Raw genomic sequence first — 16,000 nt, 5'->3', positions numbered from 1 at the left:
GTGTCTTCAGGGTTCTGTATTGCCTGTGAAACTTTTGTATCATCTGCATAACTTGTGATCGTGGCTCTCTGCGGAACACTGCTCACTATTTGCGTGTTAATATACCGATGATTAAATAAATTGCAAAAAATAATAAAAACGGATATGTGTGTGTGTGTGTGTACTTATATATATTCTTTTACTTGTTTCAGTCATCTGACTGCAGCCATGCTGGAGCACCACCTTTAGTCGAGCAAATCGACTTCAGAACTTATTCTTTGTATGCCTAGTACTTATTCTATTGGTCTCTTTTGCCGAACCATTAAGTTACAGGGACATAAACACTCCAGTATCGGTTGTCAAATATATGCGTTTTTATTATTTTTTTGCAATTTACTTAATCATCAGTATATTATTGTTATTTTAAATTTAATGTTTCTATTATATGTAATTTTCTAGATGGTGTAATTTAATTGTTCATTTTGAGTTGTTTAACCCTTTTGTTACTGTATTTATTTTGAGATGCTCTGTGTTTCTTTCAATTACTTTAAATATAACAATTACTTTAGTAAAATAACTTTGTTATCATTAAGCTAGTGTGAGGAACATAAATTGTGACTAATGTTTGGTGGAAGATTTTAATTCAAAACTTATGAAAACAAGACATTTGTACTACAGAGTCAGAGCCGGTTTCAGCCAGGTTGGTAATGAAAGGGTTAAAGGTGTTTTTTTTCTAATTTATATATATATATATATATATATATATATATGTACTTCTAATATAGGATGATGAAAATGATGATAAAATTTTTTCAAAAAACATTTCATCAAGTGGCCATCATATTAAAGTAAACAATTACAAATAAGGGCAAAATAAAAAAATTTCTATTCAGGGTACTTATGACTTTTGATTCTGCTTTTTTTCCCATGGGTGCTTGTAAGCATTTCATTTATTTCTTATCATATTCTCTGCTGATGAGTGGAAAAATTCATTGGGTTAATCCCGAAATCATTCAATACAGGGATAATGAATATAAAAAAAAATTCTGTTAACTTACTTTCCTCAAGTCAACATAATGTGTATTTATAGTGATGCATATTGTATGTGGTTATTGACGAGTTAAAATCTATTTCTCAGCATATTGGCATAGAAATTTTTTTTCCCTTATTTATAATTGTATATATATATATATATATATATACTTTATTTAAAAGCAGCAGAAATGTAACAAAAGCTGTTACTCGGAGTTTCACATTCCCATTCGTCGGACAGTTTTTGAGTACTCTTTTTTTCCACCTTGTTTCACATTTATGTGCTTACTCTGGTGTATATATATATATATATATATATAAATTTATAAATAAGATTAAGATTGATATTGGCCAGCATGGAAATAAAAACCTTTCAAAGGTAATAATTATTCAAATTATAATTTAATGTGGCTTTAGAGTCAGGTTTTAACTGCTATTTTCAGCGTGGTAGTATCTTTCAGATACCCTAAATTATAATTTGATATATATATATATATATATATATATGTATGTATGCAATAATAGAAATGGTAAGACAACAAAAGAATGAAAGAGACCTCGATATTATGTAAATAGAGGAATTTATCTGCAAATATAATATGTGACAATTATTCAGTAGCTTTGAGTTTTATCAGGGCTATCGAATAACTGTCACATATTACAATTACAGATATGTATGTATGTGAAATTCAAATTATGATAAATGTAAACAAACTAATGTTTGTTTTTAGAAGCATTGAAATGTATTGTAGGATACAGATAAGGTCATAATATATTTTCAAACACAGAAACACTGATAGAACTGGAGGAACAGGATAAACTATCGATGTAAAACAGAAAAAATTGTCAGCAACCAGCCATGAGACTCAAACTCATGGCTAGTTGTTGACAGCCAGCCATGAGTTGTCAGCAACTAAACTGCCACTGACAACACAATTGAGTTTGAGTCTCATGGTTGATTGCTGACAAATATTTTCCACTTTATATTGGTATTTTATCCAGTTTCTGCTGTTTTATCAGCATTTCTGTGTTTGAAAATAGATTATTACCTTATCATCATCATTGTTTAACATCCGTTTTCCATGCTGGCATGGGTTGGACAGTTCGACTGGGAAGCCAGGAGGCTGCACCAAGCTCCAGTCTGATCTGGCAGTGTTTCTACAGCTGGATGCCCTTTCTAACGCCAACCACACCTTGAGTGTAGTGGGTACTTTTTACATGCCACCGGCACAAGCCAGTCAAGGCGGCGCTGGCATTGGCCATATTTGGATGGTGCTTGTTACGTACCACCAGCACAGGGATCACAACTACAATTTCCATTTGATCTTGATGTTGATGTACTTGACTCAACAGGTCTCCTCAATCACAGCATGTCACCCTACGATCCAAGGTACTTTTGAGTGGGCTGGAGCAGGTTATGCGACACTGGTGTAGGTTACAGCTGTGAACTCACTTTATTTGCCTGGTCTCTGCAGTCACAGCATATCTTCAGAAGTCTCGGTCCTTTGTCATTACCTCTGTGAGGCCCAATGTTTGAACATCATGCTTCACCACCTCATCTCATGTCTTCCTCTACTCTGGATTCCTTCAACTGTTTGGGAGTGGCACTTCTTCCCACAGCTCTCCTCATCCATCTGTATCTTATATAGACATGTACATCTAATTTTATAAGGTCAAGGAACTAAAATCCCTTAAGGGATGCGAGGATCTCCTAGTTCTCTGGTTTATACCAGTGTTCGGTGAAAATCAAGTATATTAGTTTATCGCCGAAACATGTAGGTAATTAAAAAGACTTTACGAATGAGAAAATGGATAAAATTGATTAACAGGTGTTATTTATTTAAAAACATTCAAATTCATACAGAGAAATTCCAGCCTACAGCTGTTTCCACACCAATCAATTCAATTACAGAAATAAAATCAAAATTTCCATATTTGAAACCAGTTAAATAGGTATTTCCTCAGGGAAAATTTCAAAAGGAAGTCACATTTCCACGTGAAGATCAACTTACAACAAACTCAGATTCTTAGGAAGACATTATTAGCATATATATATATATATATATATAAATAAACACATTCAACATATTTGTGCTTGTACAAATATGATACACAATAGTTCATTGATGGTGTTAGAGAATGATAGATAAAAACAAATGAATGGGGGAGAACATTATAGATAAAGTGTGAAAGAGAAGGTAGCTAAATACATCAAGTAATTGAGTATATGTTTGTTAACAATACTGAAGATTAGTAAAATATATTATATCAAATTCCATTTAATTTCATCTAAAATAGTTATGTCATCAATATTTGCGTAAATATACGGTCAGTACTTATTACGAAAACATAATCAGAACCAACATATTACCAGATACTACATATAGAAAATCTACATTGTAACCAAATACACCAAAACTGCCACTATTTTAAGATAATATTCTATATCTTAAGTTTAGTTTAACAGGTTACTATAGGAATTTTAACTAAATATTTTAGAGAAGTATGTTTAATGGAATTTACCGTAAAATCAATAAACAATGCCACTTATATTAGATGTAACTTATTTTTACAATATTTAATTAGTTTTTATACTTATTTAGTATATTAAACCCAAAAAACTGCATTATACCAGAAATATTAATCTATTTAAAAACATACGCATTTTTAATATATAAGCAATTATCAATAATTACTATAATCCTAATGATAGTTCCTAAATGTCCATTTAGATGCAGGCACACAAGAAAATCCCATTTCTATACTAGCATATAAGAGAAGTCTTTTAGAAAATAATATCAAATAGAGCTCTTCTAACAAAGAAAGCAGAAAGAGTTTCCTATAATTTCCCACTCCACAGAAGAACATTTATTCTTGTCCTTTAAATCCCAAATAAATTTACTAAGGCTGTTTCTGTTATTAAAGATGTAAATATGGTTAGGAATAAGTGTTTTCCTTATTACTCATATTATTACTCTGTTTCCTATCATTACCAATTAGATATTTATTGTTCGTAGTTTTATTTACATTCAAAAGGTTGGGATAGGATTTTACTAGAGTAGTTTCCCTTTGTACATTAGATATCGATTGGTAATAATGCTACATCGTTTACAATTGATACAATTGTTATAAAAATAACATAATAATTTTCTTTTTGTCAGTGAACAGGTCGCGGATTTTAGCGACGAAAATATTTTGACAAATTAAACTTAAATGTTGAAGTGAATCGAACGGCTTTTGTGTGTTTCTTAAATGGCTTACAAACACCTTCCACGCTGCAATTGTTTTCGTTCCAGCACACGATCTCAGATCAAATCACTTGCTATGCGAGTACATCTCCGTAATAATTTTCTTTCATTAATCGAAAACATAATCTGATATAAATTATTAAAGACAAAATGACCAATTCTAAAAAGCCTCGGGATAATAATATCATAACATATTTTCTTTTGTAAAATGTTTGGAAAACAGTTTGTATAAAGTACCAACCAAATTATCCTTAATTTGTTTAGCAAATGGAACAATAAATCAGTTTCATTCTTATCAGAAGATTTGTATCAGTTTCATTCTTATCAGTGTTATAACCTCTACATTTTCGACTATCATTGGATATATGAGGTGTTTGCTTTTTAATCGTTTTATTCCTAGTCCCGATAGTACGAAAAATATTAAAAGATTATAATACATCTTCGGATAAGAATGAAAGCCATTCAGTTTTATATTTGAACTTAAGTGGGAAAAGCTGGGATGTGAATTATATATGGGGCAAGGTTAAAACAATGAAGGGAAAATGATTTGTACAAAGATTTAACCGTTTAGCATTTAAACTAGCTATATCTGGCCAGAATACTGTTTTATGTTCAAACTGGCTAGATTCAGCTTCTCACACCTACCCTAAAATATTATTCTACACATAAACAACCACATCAATGAAATCTCAAAGCTACAAAGTGACACATGATGAATTAAAAACAATGTGAATAAAACAAAAACATATATGACAAAGAAACCTGAATTCTAAAGGATTAAGACTAAATCAGGGATGTAACTCATACATGAGAAAGTTGTCATTTTTTCCATGCTTGCATGGGTTTGGAAGGAATTTATTGTGGCAGATTTTCTACAACCAGATGCCCTCCCTGTCACCAGCCCTCACCAGTGTTTCCAAGTGAGGTAATATTTCCCCCAATGAGTAAATACATTTCCACAGAATGCTGGCTTCAAATTTTGGTACAAGACCAACAAGCTTAACTGCACGGAACCTTAGGCAGATATCTTATACAGGTACCGAACTTCTTATCCAGCAACCATGGGACCGGATGTGGTCTGTATTTCTAGACACAGGCTAAATATCTACCAAAAATATAAAATAAATAACGGAAAGTAAAGCACACAAAATTGTATAACATATACAAATTAATACATTTCTAAAGCAGAGTCTGATCTTTAAGGCACTTAAAATTCTTAAAACTCTTAAGATATATATAGAATACTGGAGCACATATAATATATAGGATGAAAAATAAACAACGAAAAGTAAAGAACATTAATTAAGACCACTACCTATGAGAGGAGGGCATCCACTCAGCAGCAGTCACAGAGGAACTGGTGTCGTGTGACACATATGCCATGGAAACCAAAACAAAGTAGCCATGCGGCAAACTACTACACCTTGCCAAATTCTAAGCTAGCCAGTTTCAAAAATAGCTGGATTTCTGGGGATTTCAGATTTCTGGATTCTGGATAAGAGGTTTGGTACCTGTAAAATAGCCCTGGGCCAACCAAAACCTTGAGAATGGGCTTGATAGATGGAAACTGGAAAAGAAGCCCATCATGTGTGCATGTGTGTGTGTGTGTGTGTTTGTCCACCACCACCTGACTACCAGTATTGGTGTGTTTATATCCCTGTAACTTAGTGGCTCGGAAAAACAGACCAACAGAATATGTACCAGGCTTTCTTTTACACTTTTACTTTTTTCAGTCATTTGACTGTGGCCATGCTGGAGCACCACCTTTAGTCAAACAAATCGACCCCAGGACTTATTCTTAGTAAGCCTAGTATTTATACTGCCGGTCTCTTTTACTGAACATCCATTTTCTATGTTGGCATGAGTTGGACGGTTTGATCAGAACTGGTAAGGCAGAGGGCTGCGCCAAACTCTATTGTCTGTTTTGATATGATTTCCACAGCTGGATGTCCTTCCTAATGCCAATCAGTCTACAGAGTGTACTGGGTGCTTTTTATGTGGCACCAGCACCATTGAGATCACAATATAACTTGCCAGACAAAGACCCCTCGACTAGAAAATGAGAATAGTATTGAAGGGGCTGGCTTAGTATCAGTTGATGAGAGGCTAAAAGAATAAGAGAGGGACAGAGAGAGAGCTAGCTTGCTGGAGAAGGGATACAAGGATATCCCAGTTGGAGGAAGAAGAAAGGAGAGAAAGAGAGACTGAGAGAGAAAGACAGAGATAGGGAGCATGAGAGAGTTGGTGGTGGATATTTGTCAGGACACCCCACCCCAAGGTAGAGCAGAGAGTGAAGATATGTGAAACGGTGCTCAGAGATGATAATTATGGAGAAGACTGACTCATATAGCAAAAAAAAAAAAAATTCAAAATCTTTTAAAAAAAAATGAACCAAGATTTTGTAACATCGATGTGTCATGCTTTTAAATTCATACCAAGTTCACTGGTAACAAATGTTCTCATGATGTTTATCAGTTCCTCAGAGACACATGGATGGGACTGCACATAACGTAAGAGATTGGGACCATATGGAATAGCTGCATTCACTAACGCATATTTAACTTTTGAGCATAATAACTCCTTTTTTTCTTCTGACATTTCACAAATGATCTGAGAAACAGGTTTAAAATTCTTGGCCATTCCTGATGCTGCTAATCCACCAACTGCACCACCTAAAAAAAAATATACATATAAATACAATTATTTTACAGAAGACTTTCATTAAATATCAGACATTTTTTTTTTAACAACTGAACTCTAATGATTTGTTGACATCTGGTATTTCATTATGCAACCAAAATATACTATAAAGTACATTAAATGTTTTTATAAGTCAACACCACGTCCTACTGTGTTAGCAGTGCATTTTACATTATTTTGCTAAGGTTATTTCTGTGGGAATTCTATAGAAATTTTAGCTAGCGCTGATTTTTGCTACATTTCATATCGAGACATCAGATGTAAACACACAATTAGATCAAAGCCTACTTTTGGCATTATACATTACCCGAGCACATCTGAGCATGATCATTGCCAGGGCCACGGGTTGGCTCCTGTGCCGGTGGCACATGAAAAGCACCATTCGAGTGTGATCATTGCCAGTGTCGCCTTACCGGCACATGTGTTGGTGGCATGTGAAAAACAACATTCGAGTGTGGTCATTGCCAGTGCTGATGGACTGGCTCCCGTGCAGGTAGCACGTAAAAACCCCTTTTGAGCGTGGTCGTTGCCAGAACCACCTGACTGGCCCTCATGCCAGTGGCATGTAAAAGCACTCATTACACTCTCGGAGTGGTTGGTGTTAGGAAGGGCATCCAGCTGTAGAAACTTTGCAAGATCAGATCAAGCCTGGTGCAGCCTATAGCTCATCAGTCCTCAGTCAAACCGTCCAACCCATGCCAGCATGGAAAGTGGACGTATGATGATGATGATCTCATTGTTTGTTTACATTTGATGTCACAATATGAAAGGTTGCAGCAAAAAAGTCAATGCTGGTTATAATTTCTGCAGAGATAACCATAACAAAATAACTGAACTCTATTTTCAGTTCATTTCAAGATTTCATTAATAATCAAAATTAAATGGAGAACTAAATTATGGCAAGGAGAGTATAGCAAAAAAAAAAAAAATAGGAAGGATAAAGCCAGAGATTTTGTTTTTGTGTGTGATTCAAATTTCGTTTGTCTGTTGGTCAGCAATGCATTGTGGGTAGCGAAACTGGGTGTCCTGAACTTAATACTCAGGCATATGCTATGAACACAGGCCATATTGAATTACTTAATGTTACAATACATATAGAACAAGAGTACTCAGTAAGCAAACCTCCGCTAAGGCAACATCAATGCCCTCTCAATGATTAGACAGAGATGATTTTTAAAATGAGAATATCTGAAATAAACTCGACTGCTCTTACAAGCAGGAATACTAAAAATGAACCCAACGACTCTCAAAAATTAAGTGATATAAACAGGAAAAATAAGCCAGAATCCTTGGCCAGTACTGGATCGATCCTAAAACCTGATAAGTTCATGCCAGTCATGAGGCCAAACATCCATGAAAGTTTCATCCAAATCCATCTAGTGGTTCTTGAGATATCTTTTCCACAGACAAACAAACAAACAAAACACAACTGAAAACAATACCTCCACTTTTGCTAAGGTGGAGGTATAGGTGTTAATTAACTTCTAAACTGAATAGTTTTACCAGTTACGAGTCACAAAGCAAACATAGGAGAAATAAAGGTGAACACAAGTGTTTTGTTTTGTTTTTTAATCGAGACTGTGTTATCAGCATTAGCTGATATCATTCTGACAAAAAGAAAATTTGGAAGGTCATAGAAGTGATAGAGAGATAGGTCTTAATGTGTGACACAAGTGTTAATATCTTATACTTTAAACTTGTCTCGAGTATAACATTAAACTGCATTCAGTGGTGAGGCTCCAGCTTGGGAGTTCTAGAGTTGTTGAGTGCAGGGAGTCACCATTTAATTACAATTAATCCTGGTCCATTCTGATCCAGAACACTAAGTACCTACCAGGGTCCCATCTATTTTTGAGAGTGATCGGGTTCATTTTTAGTATTCATGTTTGTGAGAGCAGTCAAGTTTATTTCAGATATTTTTATTTTAAAAATCATCTCTGGCTAATCGTTGAGAAGACGTTGGTGTTGCCTTGGTGTAGGTTTGCAATCTGTGAGTCCTCTTGTTCTATATCTATTGTAATTTTCGTCACCTTACTGGCACTTGTGCTGGTGGCACATGAGAAAAACATTCAAGTGAGGTCGTTGTTAGTGCCGCTGGACTGGCTCCTGTGCAGGTGGCACATAAAAAGCATCTTTTGAGCATGGCCGTTGCCAGTACCGCTTGACTGGCCATCGTGCTAGTGGCACGTAAAATCACCCACTACACTCTCGGGGTGGTTGGTGTAGAAACTCTGCCAGATCAGATTGGTGTCTGGTGCAGCCATCTGGTTCACCAAACCTCAGTCAAATCGTCCAACCCATGCCAGCATGGAAAGCAGACGTTAAACGATGATGATGATGATTGTAATTCAGTACAGCCTGTATTCATAGCATATGTCTGAATATTATGTTCAGGACACCCTGTTTCACTACCCACAATGCATTTGAATCACACACTAAGGGTACATTGAACTCCTTAGATACAGTGAAAGCAATTAATGTAGGAGAAGGAAAACTCTGAAATGAATACCTTTTTCTAACATGCCCTAAGCCAGATTGGAAGGGTATGGCTGATGAAAAACTAATATGCGTTATGTCCAATAAAAATAGATTCATAACTACGGAGGCAACTATCTCACGGCAGTGCATGTTCTGCCACAAGCAGAGATAACAGGAAATGTCAATGACTTGGAACATTATACATTCTGTAAATGACTTGGAACAATATACATTATGTCGTAGGGGTCTCTTATCTTTAAACTGAAACTATGCAACAAATTTGTATGATAGCAAGTAGATTACAAGAGTTGGAGGGTGAAAATTATAACTAAATCATGTTAAAGGGCTAGAGTTTGGCCCTTCCATTTGTTGCCCCACCAGACCCCACAGAAAACATATTGCCTACAGCAGACCTAAAAGTCCTGTATCTCCAGTAGTTTCTTTTTATAATGTCAGGAATTATCACATGCTGTATTATTCCAATATAATCTATTCTGGCTTATAGCCTACAAGATGAAAAGTGCCATCCAAGACAGACCGCCCCTAGCACCCTCCCTCTCCCAGGGTCAATGAAATAAGTACCAGTTGAGCACTGGAGTTGCTTTTGTGGCTATAATACAAAGGAATAAGTGAGGATTAATAACTTGGGTAATATTTGAACCTGAGGATTTTTAGTAGTACTAAAGGGGTAAATATAAAACACCTTAACCCTTTTGTTACCCTATTATATATTTTAACCCTTTTGCTACCCTATTTCTGTTGAGCTGCTCTGTGTTTCTTTCAATTAATTTTAAATATAACAAAGAATTTAGTAAAATAACTTAGTTATCATTCAGCTAGTGTGGAAGATTTTTAATTCAGAACTTTTGAAAACAAGACATTTGTACTACAGAGCCAGAAGTGGTTTCAACTAGGTTGGTATCGAAAGGGTTAAGAATTGTTTCTCTATTATATATTTTAACCCTTTCATTACTGTATTTCTGTTGAGATGCTCTTTGTTTCTTTCACTTAATTTTAAATATAACATAGAATTTAGTAAAATAACTTTGTTATCATTCAGCTAGTTTCAGGAACATAAATTGTGACTAAAGTTTGGTGGAAGATTTTAATTCTAAACTTATGAAAACAAGACATTTGTACTCAGAGCCAGAAGCAGTTTCAGTCAGGTTGGTATCAAAAGGGTTAATTAAATCTATTAATTTCTCAGAAATAATATGATATTTACAACTTACCAATAGCAAGTCCAGGGGGTCCAAAGAACAGACCTCCAACAAGTGCTGTGATTCCAGTTAATGCAGCACCCTTCATGCTTTCATTGATAGTAACAAAAGCTCTTCATCATTGGATAGAATACACAGTAAGTCTAAAATCTCTTGATTAGTAAGTATTGAAGCTAAAAGAAAATGAAAAACCAAAGAAACAATAAAATATGTTGTGAAATACAAAAAATAATAATGACAAGACATTACATAACATGCTTATATTTTGCAATTGACATAACAAAACTCATGTTCACATTAAACAAAACATCAGCTGTGGTTCACAGTTGACATAATATAAAGATGGGTCACCGATGATGATGTTTCATTTCTTAAACTACCTCCATTTATTCTTGTTTACCATGATACCTTCACAGAGAAGGATTTTCAACATCGTCATCATCATCATAGTTAAATGTCTGCTTTCGATGCTGACATAGGTTGGATGGTTTGACTGAGGACTGGCAAGCCAGTTGGCTGCACCAGGTTCCAATCTCATCTGGCAAGGTTTCTACTGCTGGATGCCCTTCCTAATGCCAACCACTCTGAGTGTATTGGGTGCTTTATATGTGCCACTGACATGAGGGCTAGTCAGATGGCACTGGCATCAACCACACTTCAATGGTGCCTTTTACATGCCACCAGCATGGGAGCCAATCAGGTGGAACTGGTAATGACCATGCTTGAATGATGCTTTTTACATGCCACCAGCATGAGAGCCAGTCAGGTGACACTGGTAATGACTACACTCAAGTAGTGCTTTTTATGTGCCACCAGCATGGGAGCCAGTCAGGCGGCACTGGCTATTCATTTCCATCTATTATCTCCACCCATAATTTCTGGGAGAGTGATGGCAGTAGACTCTTCATGCACTTCTTCCATGGGTTCCTATCAGAAGCAACCCTCAGTAAACCTCCCAGCTGGATTTCCATGTATGAGCAACTGAGTCTAGGGATATTACCTATTTCTTTACTACCCACAAGGGGCTAAACATAGAGGGGACAAACAAGGACAGACAAATGGATTAAGTCGATTGTATTGACCCCAGTGCATAACTGGTACTTATTTAATTTTCAGAATCTGATCAAAGGTTGTTCAATTAGAAAAGATAAGAGGAAACTTTTCAAATATAAATAAAGTAAAAGTAAACAAAAATAAACATAGGTGTAGGAGTGGCTGTGTGGTAAGTAGCTTACTTATCAACCACATGGTTCCGGGTTCAGTCCCACTGCATGGCACCATGGGCAAGTGTCTTCTACTATAGCCTCAGGCCAACCAAAGCCTTGTGAGTGGATTTGGTAGACAGAAACTGAAAGAAGCCTGTCGTATATATGTATATATATATGTGTGTGTGTATGTTTGTGTGTCTGTGTTTGTCCCCCCAACTTCGCTTGACAACTGATGTTGGTGTGTTTATGTCCCCATAACTTAGTAGTTTGGCAAAAGAGACCGATAGAATAAGTACTAAGCTTACAAAGAATAAGTCCTGGGGTCGATTTGCTCGACTAAAGGTGGTGCTCCAGCATGGCCACAGTCAAATGACTGAAACAAGTAAAAGAGTATTATTTCCCATTTTACTCTTAGTTTTCTTCCATTTTGAAAAATAAAAATTTATTTTATTGTTCATTATTGTTTACATTTCGGATTATATAAGGAGGCACCAAAATTTTTGTGTGCTTAGGGCCTCTATGGGTCATAATCCAGCTCTGGGTACACTGCTGTAGCAGTATTCTTTTATTCTTTCCCACTGAGGTTGACTTTACCTTTCAGGGGTTGATAAATTAAGTACTAGTTGCATACTGGGGTCGATCAAATCAACTGGCCTCCTCCCCCAAAACTACAGGCTTTGTGCCTAGAGTAGACAAGAAACATTAGCACACTGGGCGAAATGCTTAGCACTATTTCATCTGTCTTTACGTTCCGTGTTCAAATTCCACCAAGGTCAACTTTGCCTTTCATCTTTTCGAGTTCAATAAATTAAGTACCAGTTGCATACTGAGATCGCTCTAATTGACTGACCTCTCCCCCCAAATTTCAGGCCTTGTGCCTAGAGTAGAAAAGAAACATTAGCACACTGGGTGAAATGCTTTTGTCTTTATGTTCCAAGTTCAAATTCCGCCGAGGTCACCTGAAGAAGGCTGAAGAGTATATCAGCTTAAACGTTAACAACAAACAAGATGAGGACAAATATCCATCAAATGTAAATAATGTATAATTCTTCATCTCTCAAATATAGAAATGTATACAAAATGTGTTGTCATCATCATTGCAGTATGAAATGTCCTTTACTATAGTTGACTATAGAAAGATTATTTTAGGTAAAATGTTATATGTTTTAATCCAAATGAAAATAAAAATTACATGTTGACACCAGCAGGGTCTAATACTAATACCTTGTAAAATTTAATTTAATTTGGTGGAGCTGTTTGAGAATGCATAGGGAACAGACACACAAAGAATTTTATATAAAGAGAAATTAATTCAGTTTCACTTTATTTTTATATTACAGTGATTCCTCGTTTATCGCAGTAGATTGGTTCCGAGACCGGCCACGATAACTGAATTTCCACAAAGTAGGGACATCATATTTACAGTATTTATTTAACGTGTATTTGGACTTTTAAAACCCGCCCCGTACTGTTAACAACCAACCCATTACAGTAATCTATTAATAACAAGGACAACTGTTAAGCAATAACACTTGAGCTTAAAAAAAATAAAGATTGTTACTGTTACATAGGCCAGATTATAAAACAGAAAGCTGTGATTCGTCGTCTCTCTCCATTGCACCAATCACAGCCTGTCTTAAGTTCAAATACCCCTGTATATGCTTTTTTGCTATTTTACACTTGTTTTGTTGTTCCTAGACCAGGAAATAATATTTATTATTAAATAATGGATTTAATGAAAAATTTTAGGTGTTCATATATATATATATATATATATTTTAAAAATCCGTGATGTCGTGAATCTGTGATAGTTGAACTGCGAAGTAGTGAGGGATCACTGTATACCTAAGTAACTAATTAGCAATATAATGAGCAATAACATAGACTTCACAAAAGTCAACAGGCATTTCATTTTCTTCTTTTTTAGTTTATCCTAAGTTACCCCTCGAAATTTAAGAATTTGGTGAAACAAATTAAGAACAAAAGCGAGTAATGAATATTTAGGAACAAACAAAAATAGGGCATTATTCGAATAAGGAAGATGGGAAAATTTAGAACAAACTTAAAGAGGATATTGGGGTGATTTGGGACAAACTAGGAAAGCAATCATTTAGAAAATATAAATTGAGTATCCAAAAGGGCCATACCCACCCCGCCCCATTTTGTTTATCCAAATATCTTATTTATTTACCTTCCAAGTGATCAGGGTTTTTTAGTATTTTAATTACCCCTCAAAATATGAGAATATGGGGGAGGGGGGATAAAATAGCGTTACTTGTTTATAATCCTAGACATGAAAATCTTCCAGAGAAGATAACATAAACTGCCTTTGTCAATACACAGCATTGTTTGAGTGCCCTGTTTGCTCAGAATGCAAGAATTAACTACAAGAAGTCCTTCGTTGAAAAATCGTGCGGGTGGGGATGAAATTTCCGAGGCTTCCACTTGACCCCATCCCGTTTTCTGGACTACAAAAAGGGTTTTGTAGCATATTAGAGGTCACCAGAATTCATTCAACGGAAAAAAAAATTTCCAATGATTCCGGGATACGAGGTGGGGGGGGGGTCCGATCCCCACTACCTTTTTTCTGAACAAAAATAAGGAGTTTATAGCATTTGGCGATCTTTCGTTTGTAGTAGCACGTTTCCGTCGATGATTTCCGTAAAAAACTTTTATATATTTACACATGGGCTTGCGGTAACTTCAGAAGTAATGAGAGCGAAAGAGACTAAGAGAAAGCGATTTTATGACGAGGGAAGTTCTTTTGATTTGAAGTTACCGTGTACATGTGTGTGTGTGTGTGTGTTTGATGGGGTGTGCGAGACAGAAAGTATGTTGTGTAAGTGAAGTGCTTCTGTTAGTGTGTGTGAAGAGACAGAGAGAGTAATGTGTGAAAGAGAGATAACTGAAATTTTTTACTCGGTGTATGTGTATATGTATGTATGCATGTATGTGTGTGTGTGTGTGTATGTATGTGTGTATGTATCTATGTATGTGTGTGTGTATATATGGCCGATTCAGTGTACACTGAATCGTCCATACACACACACACATACATGCATACATACATACATACACCGAGTAAAAAATTTCAGTTATCTCTCTCTTTCACACATTACTCTCTCTGTCTCTTCACACACACTAACAAGCACTTCACTTACACAACATACTTTCTGTCTCGCACACCCCATCAAACACATGTACACGGTAACTTCAAATCAAAAGAACTTCCCTCGTCATAAAATCGCTTTCTCTTAGTCTCTTTCGCTCTCATTACTTCAGAAGTTACCGCAAGCCCATGTGTAAAATAATAAAAGTTTTTTACGGAAATCATCGACGGAAACGTGCTACTACAAACGAAAGATCACCAAATTGGCGTTTTACTCGGTGTATGTGTATATGTATGTATATTACTTCAAAAGTTCCCGCAAGCCCATATGTAAAAAAAAAATTTTTTTTACGGAAATCGACGGAAAGGTCTACTACAGACGAAAGATCGCCGATCAAAATTTACCGTGGAAAATGTCCTTCCCTCAAAAAGTAAAAGAGTACTACTTAAGAAGAGTAGTCCCGGTGCGCGCACTCGCTAGTCGATTCTACAACGACTACCTAGCAAAGTAAATAAAACACAAAATAAATATTTTCTTTTACACAAAATAATTTTTTTAAAACAAAGTAAATAAAACACAAAAACACAAAGTAAGGACCGACGAGTCACGAATAGCTAGTGCGGATGCGCGACTACGCGAGTGCGCGCACCGGGACCACTCTTCTTAAGTAGTACCAAGTGAAAGAACATGTTCTCTAGTAGGAACGATTATTTTAAAAAATAGCTTCGACTACGTGTTGCTTAATGTGTGCAGGTGACAAACTGAAGCAAAAATGTAAAAAGTGGAATGGTTTAGTGAAAAGCGAAACAATACAAAACAGAAACTGGGATACAAAGGCAAAACTGTACAAGAGTTGAACAATATCAGCAGAATGGTCACAGTTGAAACACCTTTGTAATTTCCTATCATAGTAAATGCTTTTGTATAAACATATGTACACAAACTATGAATGTAGCAGTATGATGAAAGAAAATAAAAAAATATTTCGTCGTTTCCATTTTAATTTTTGCATACACTTCTGAATC

The 16,000-nt window shown here is 35.7% G+C and overlaps 1 protein-coding gene across 1 annotated transcript in view; it reads right to left on the bottom strand.

The window, feature by feature from the left end:
- Positions 1-6,015: 6,015 nt before the first annotated feature.
- Positions 6,016-16,000, bottom strand: part of LOC115213357 (protein C19orf12 homolog) — a 10,516-nt gene continuing 531 nt past the window's right edge. Inside the window, exons 2-3 of the mRNA XM_029782299.2 lie at positions 10,670-10,830; positions 6,016-6,931 (exon numbers count right to left, since the gene is read on the bottom strand). Of these exons, the coding sequence (XP_029638159.1) occupies positions 6,675-6,931; positions 10,670-10,745 (333 nt within the window). The 5' untranslated portion in view covers positions 10,746-10,830 and the 3' untranslated portion in view covers positions 6,016-6,674. The remainder of the gene's footprint in view (positions 6,932-10,669; positions 10,831-16,000) is intronic.

Source organism: Octopus sinensis, linkage group LG6 (genome assembly GCF_006345805.1).
Source record: "Octopus sinensis linkage group LG6, ASM634580v1, whole genome shotgun sequence".
Lineage (NCBI taxonomy): Eukaryota > Metazoa > Mollusca > Cephalopoda > Octopoda > Octopodidae > Octopus > Octopus sinensis.
This window is presented reverse-complemented; position numbering and strand designations above follow the sequence as displayed.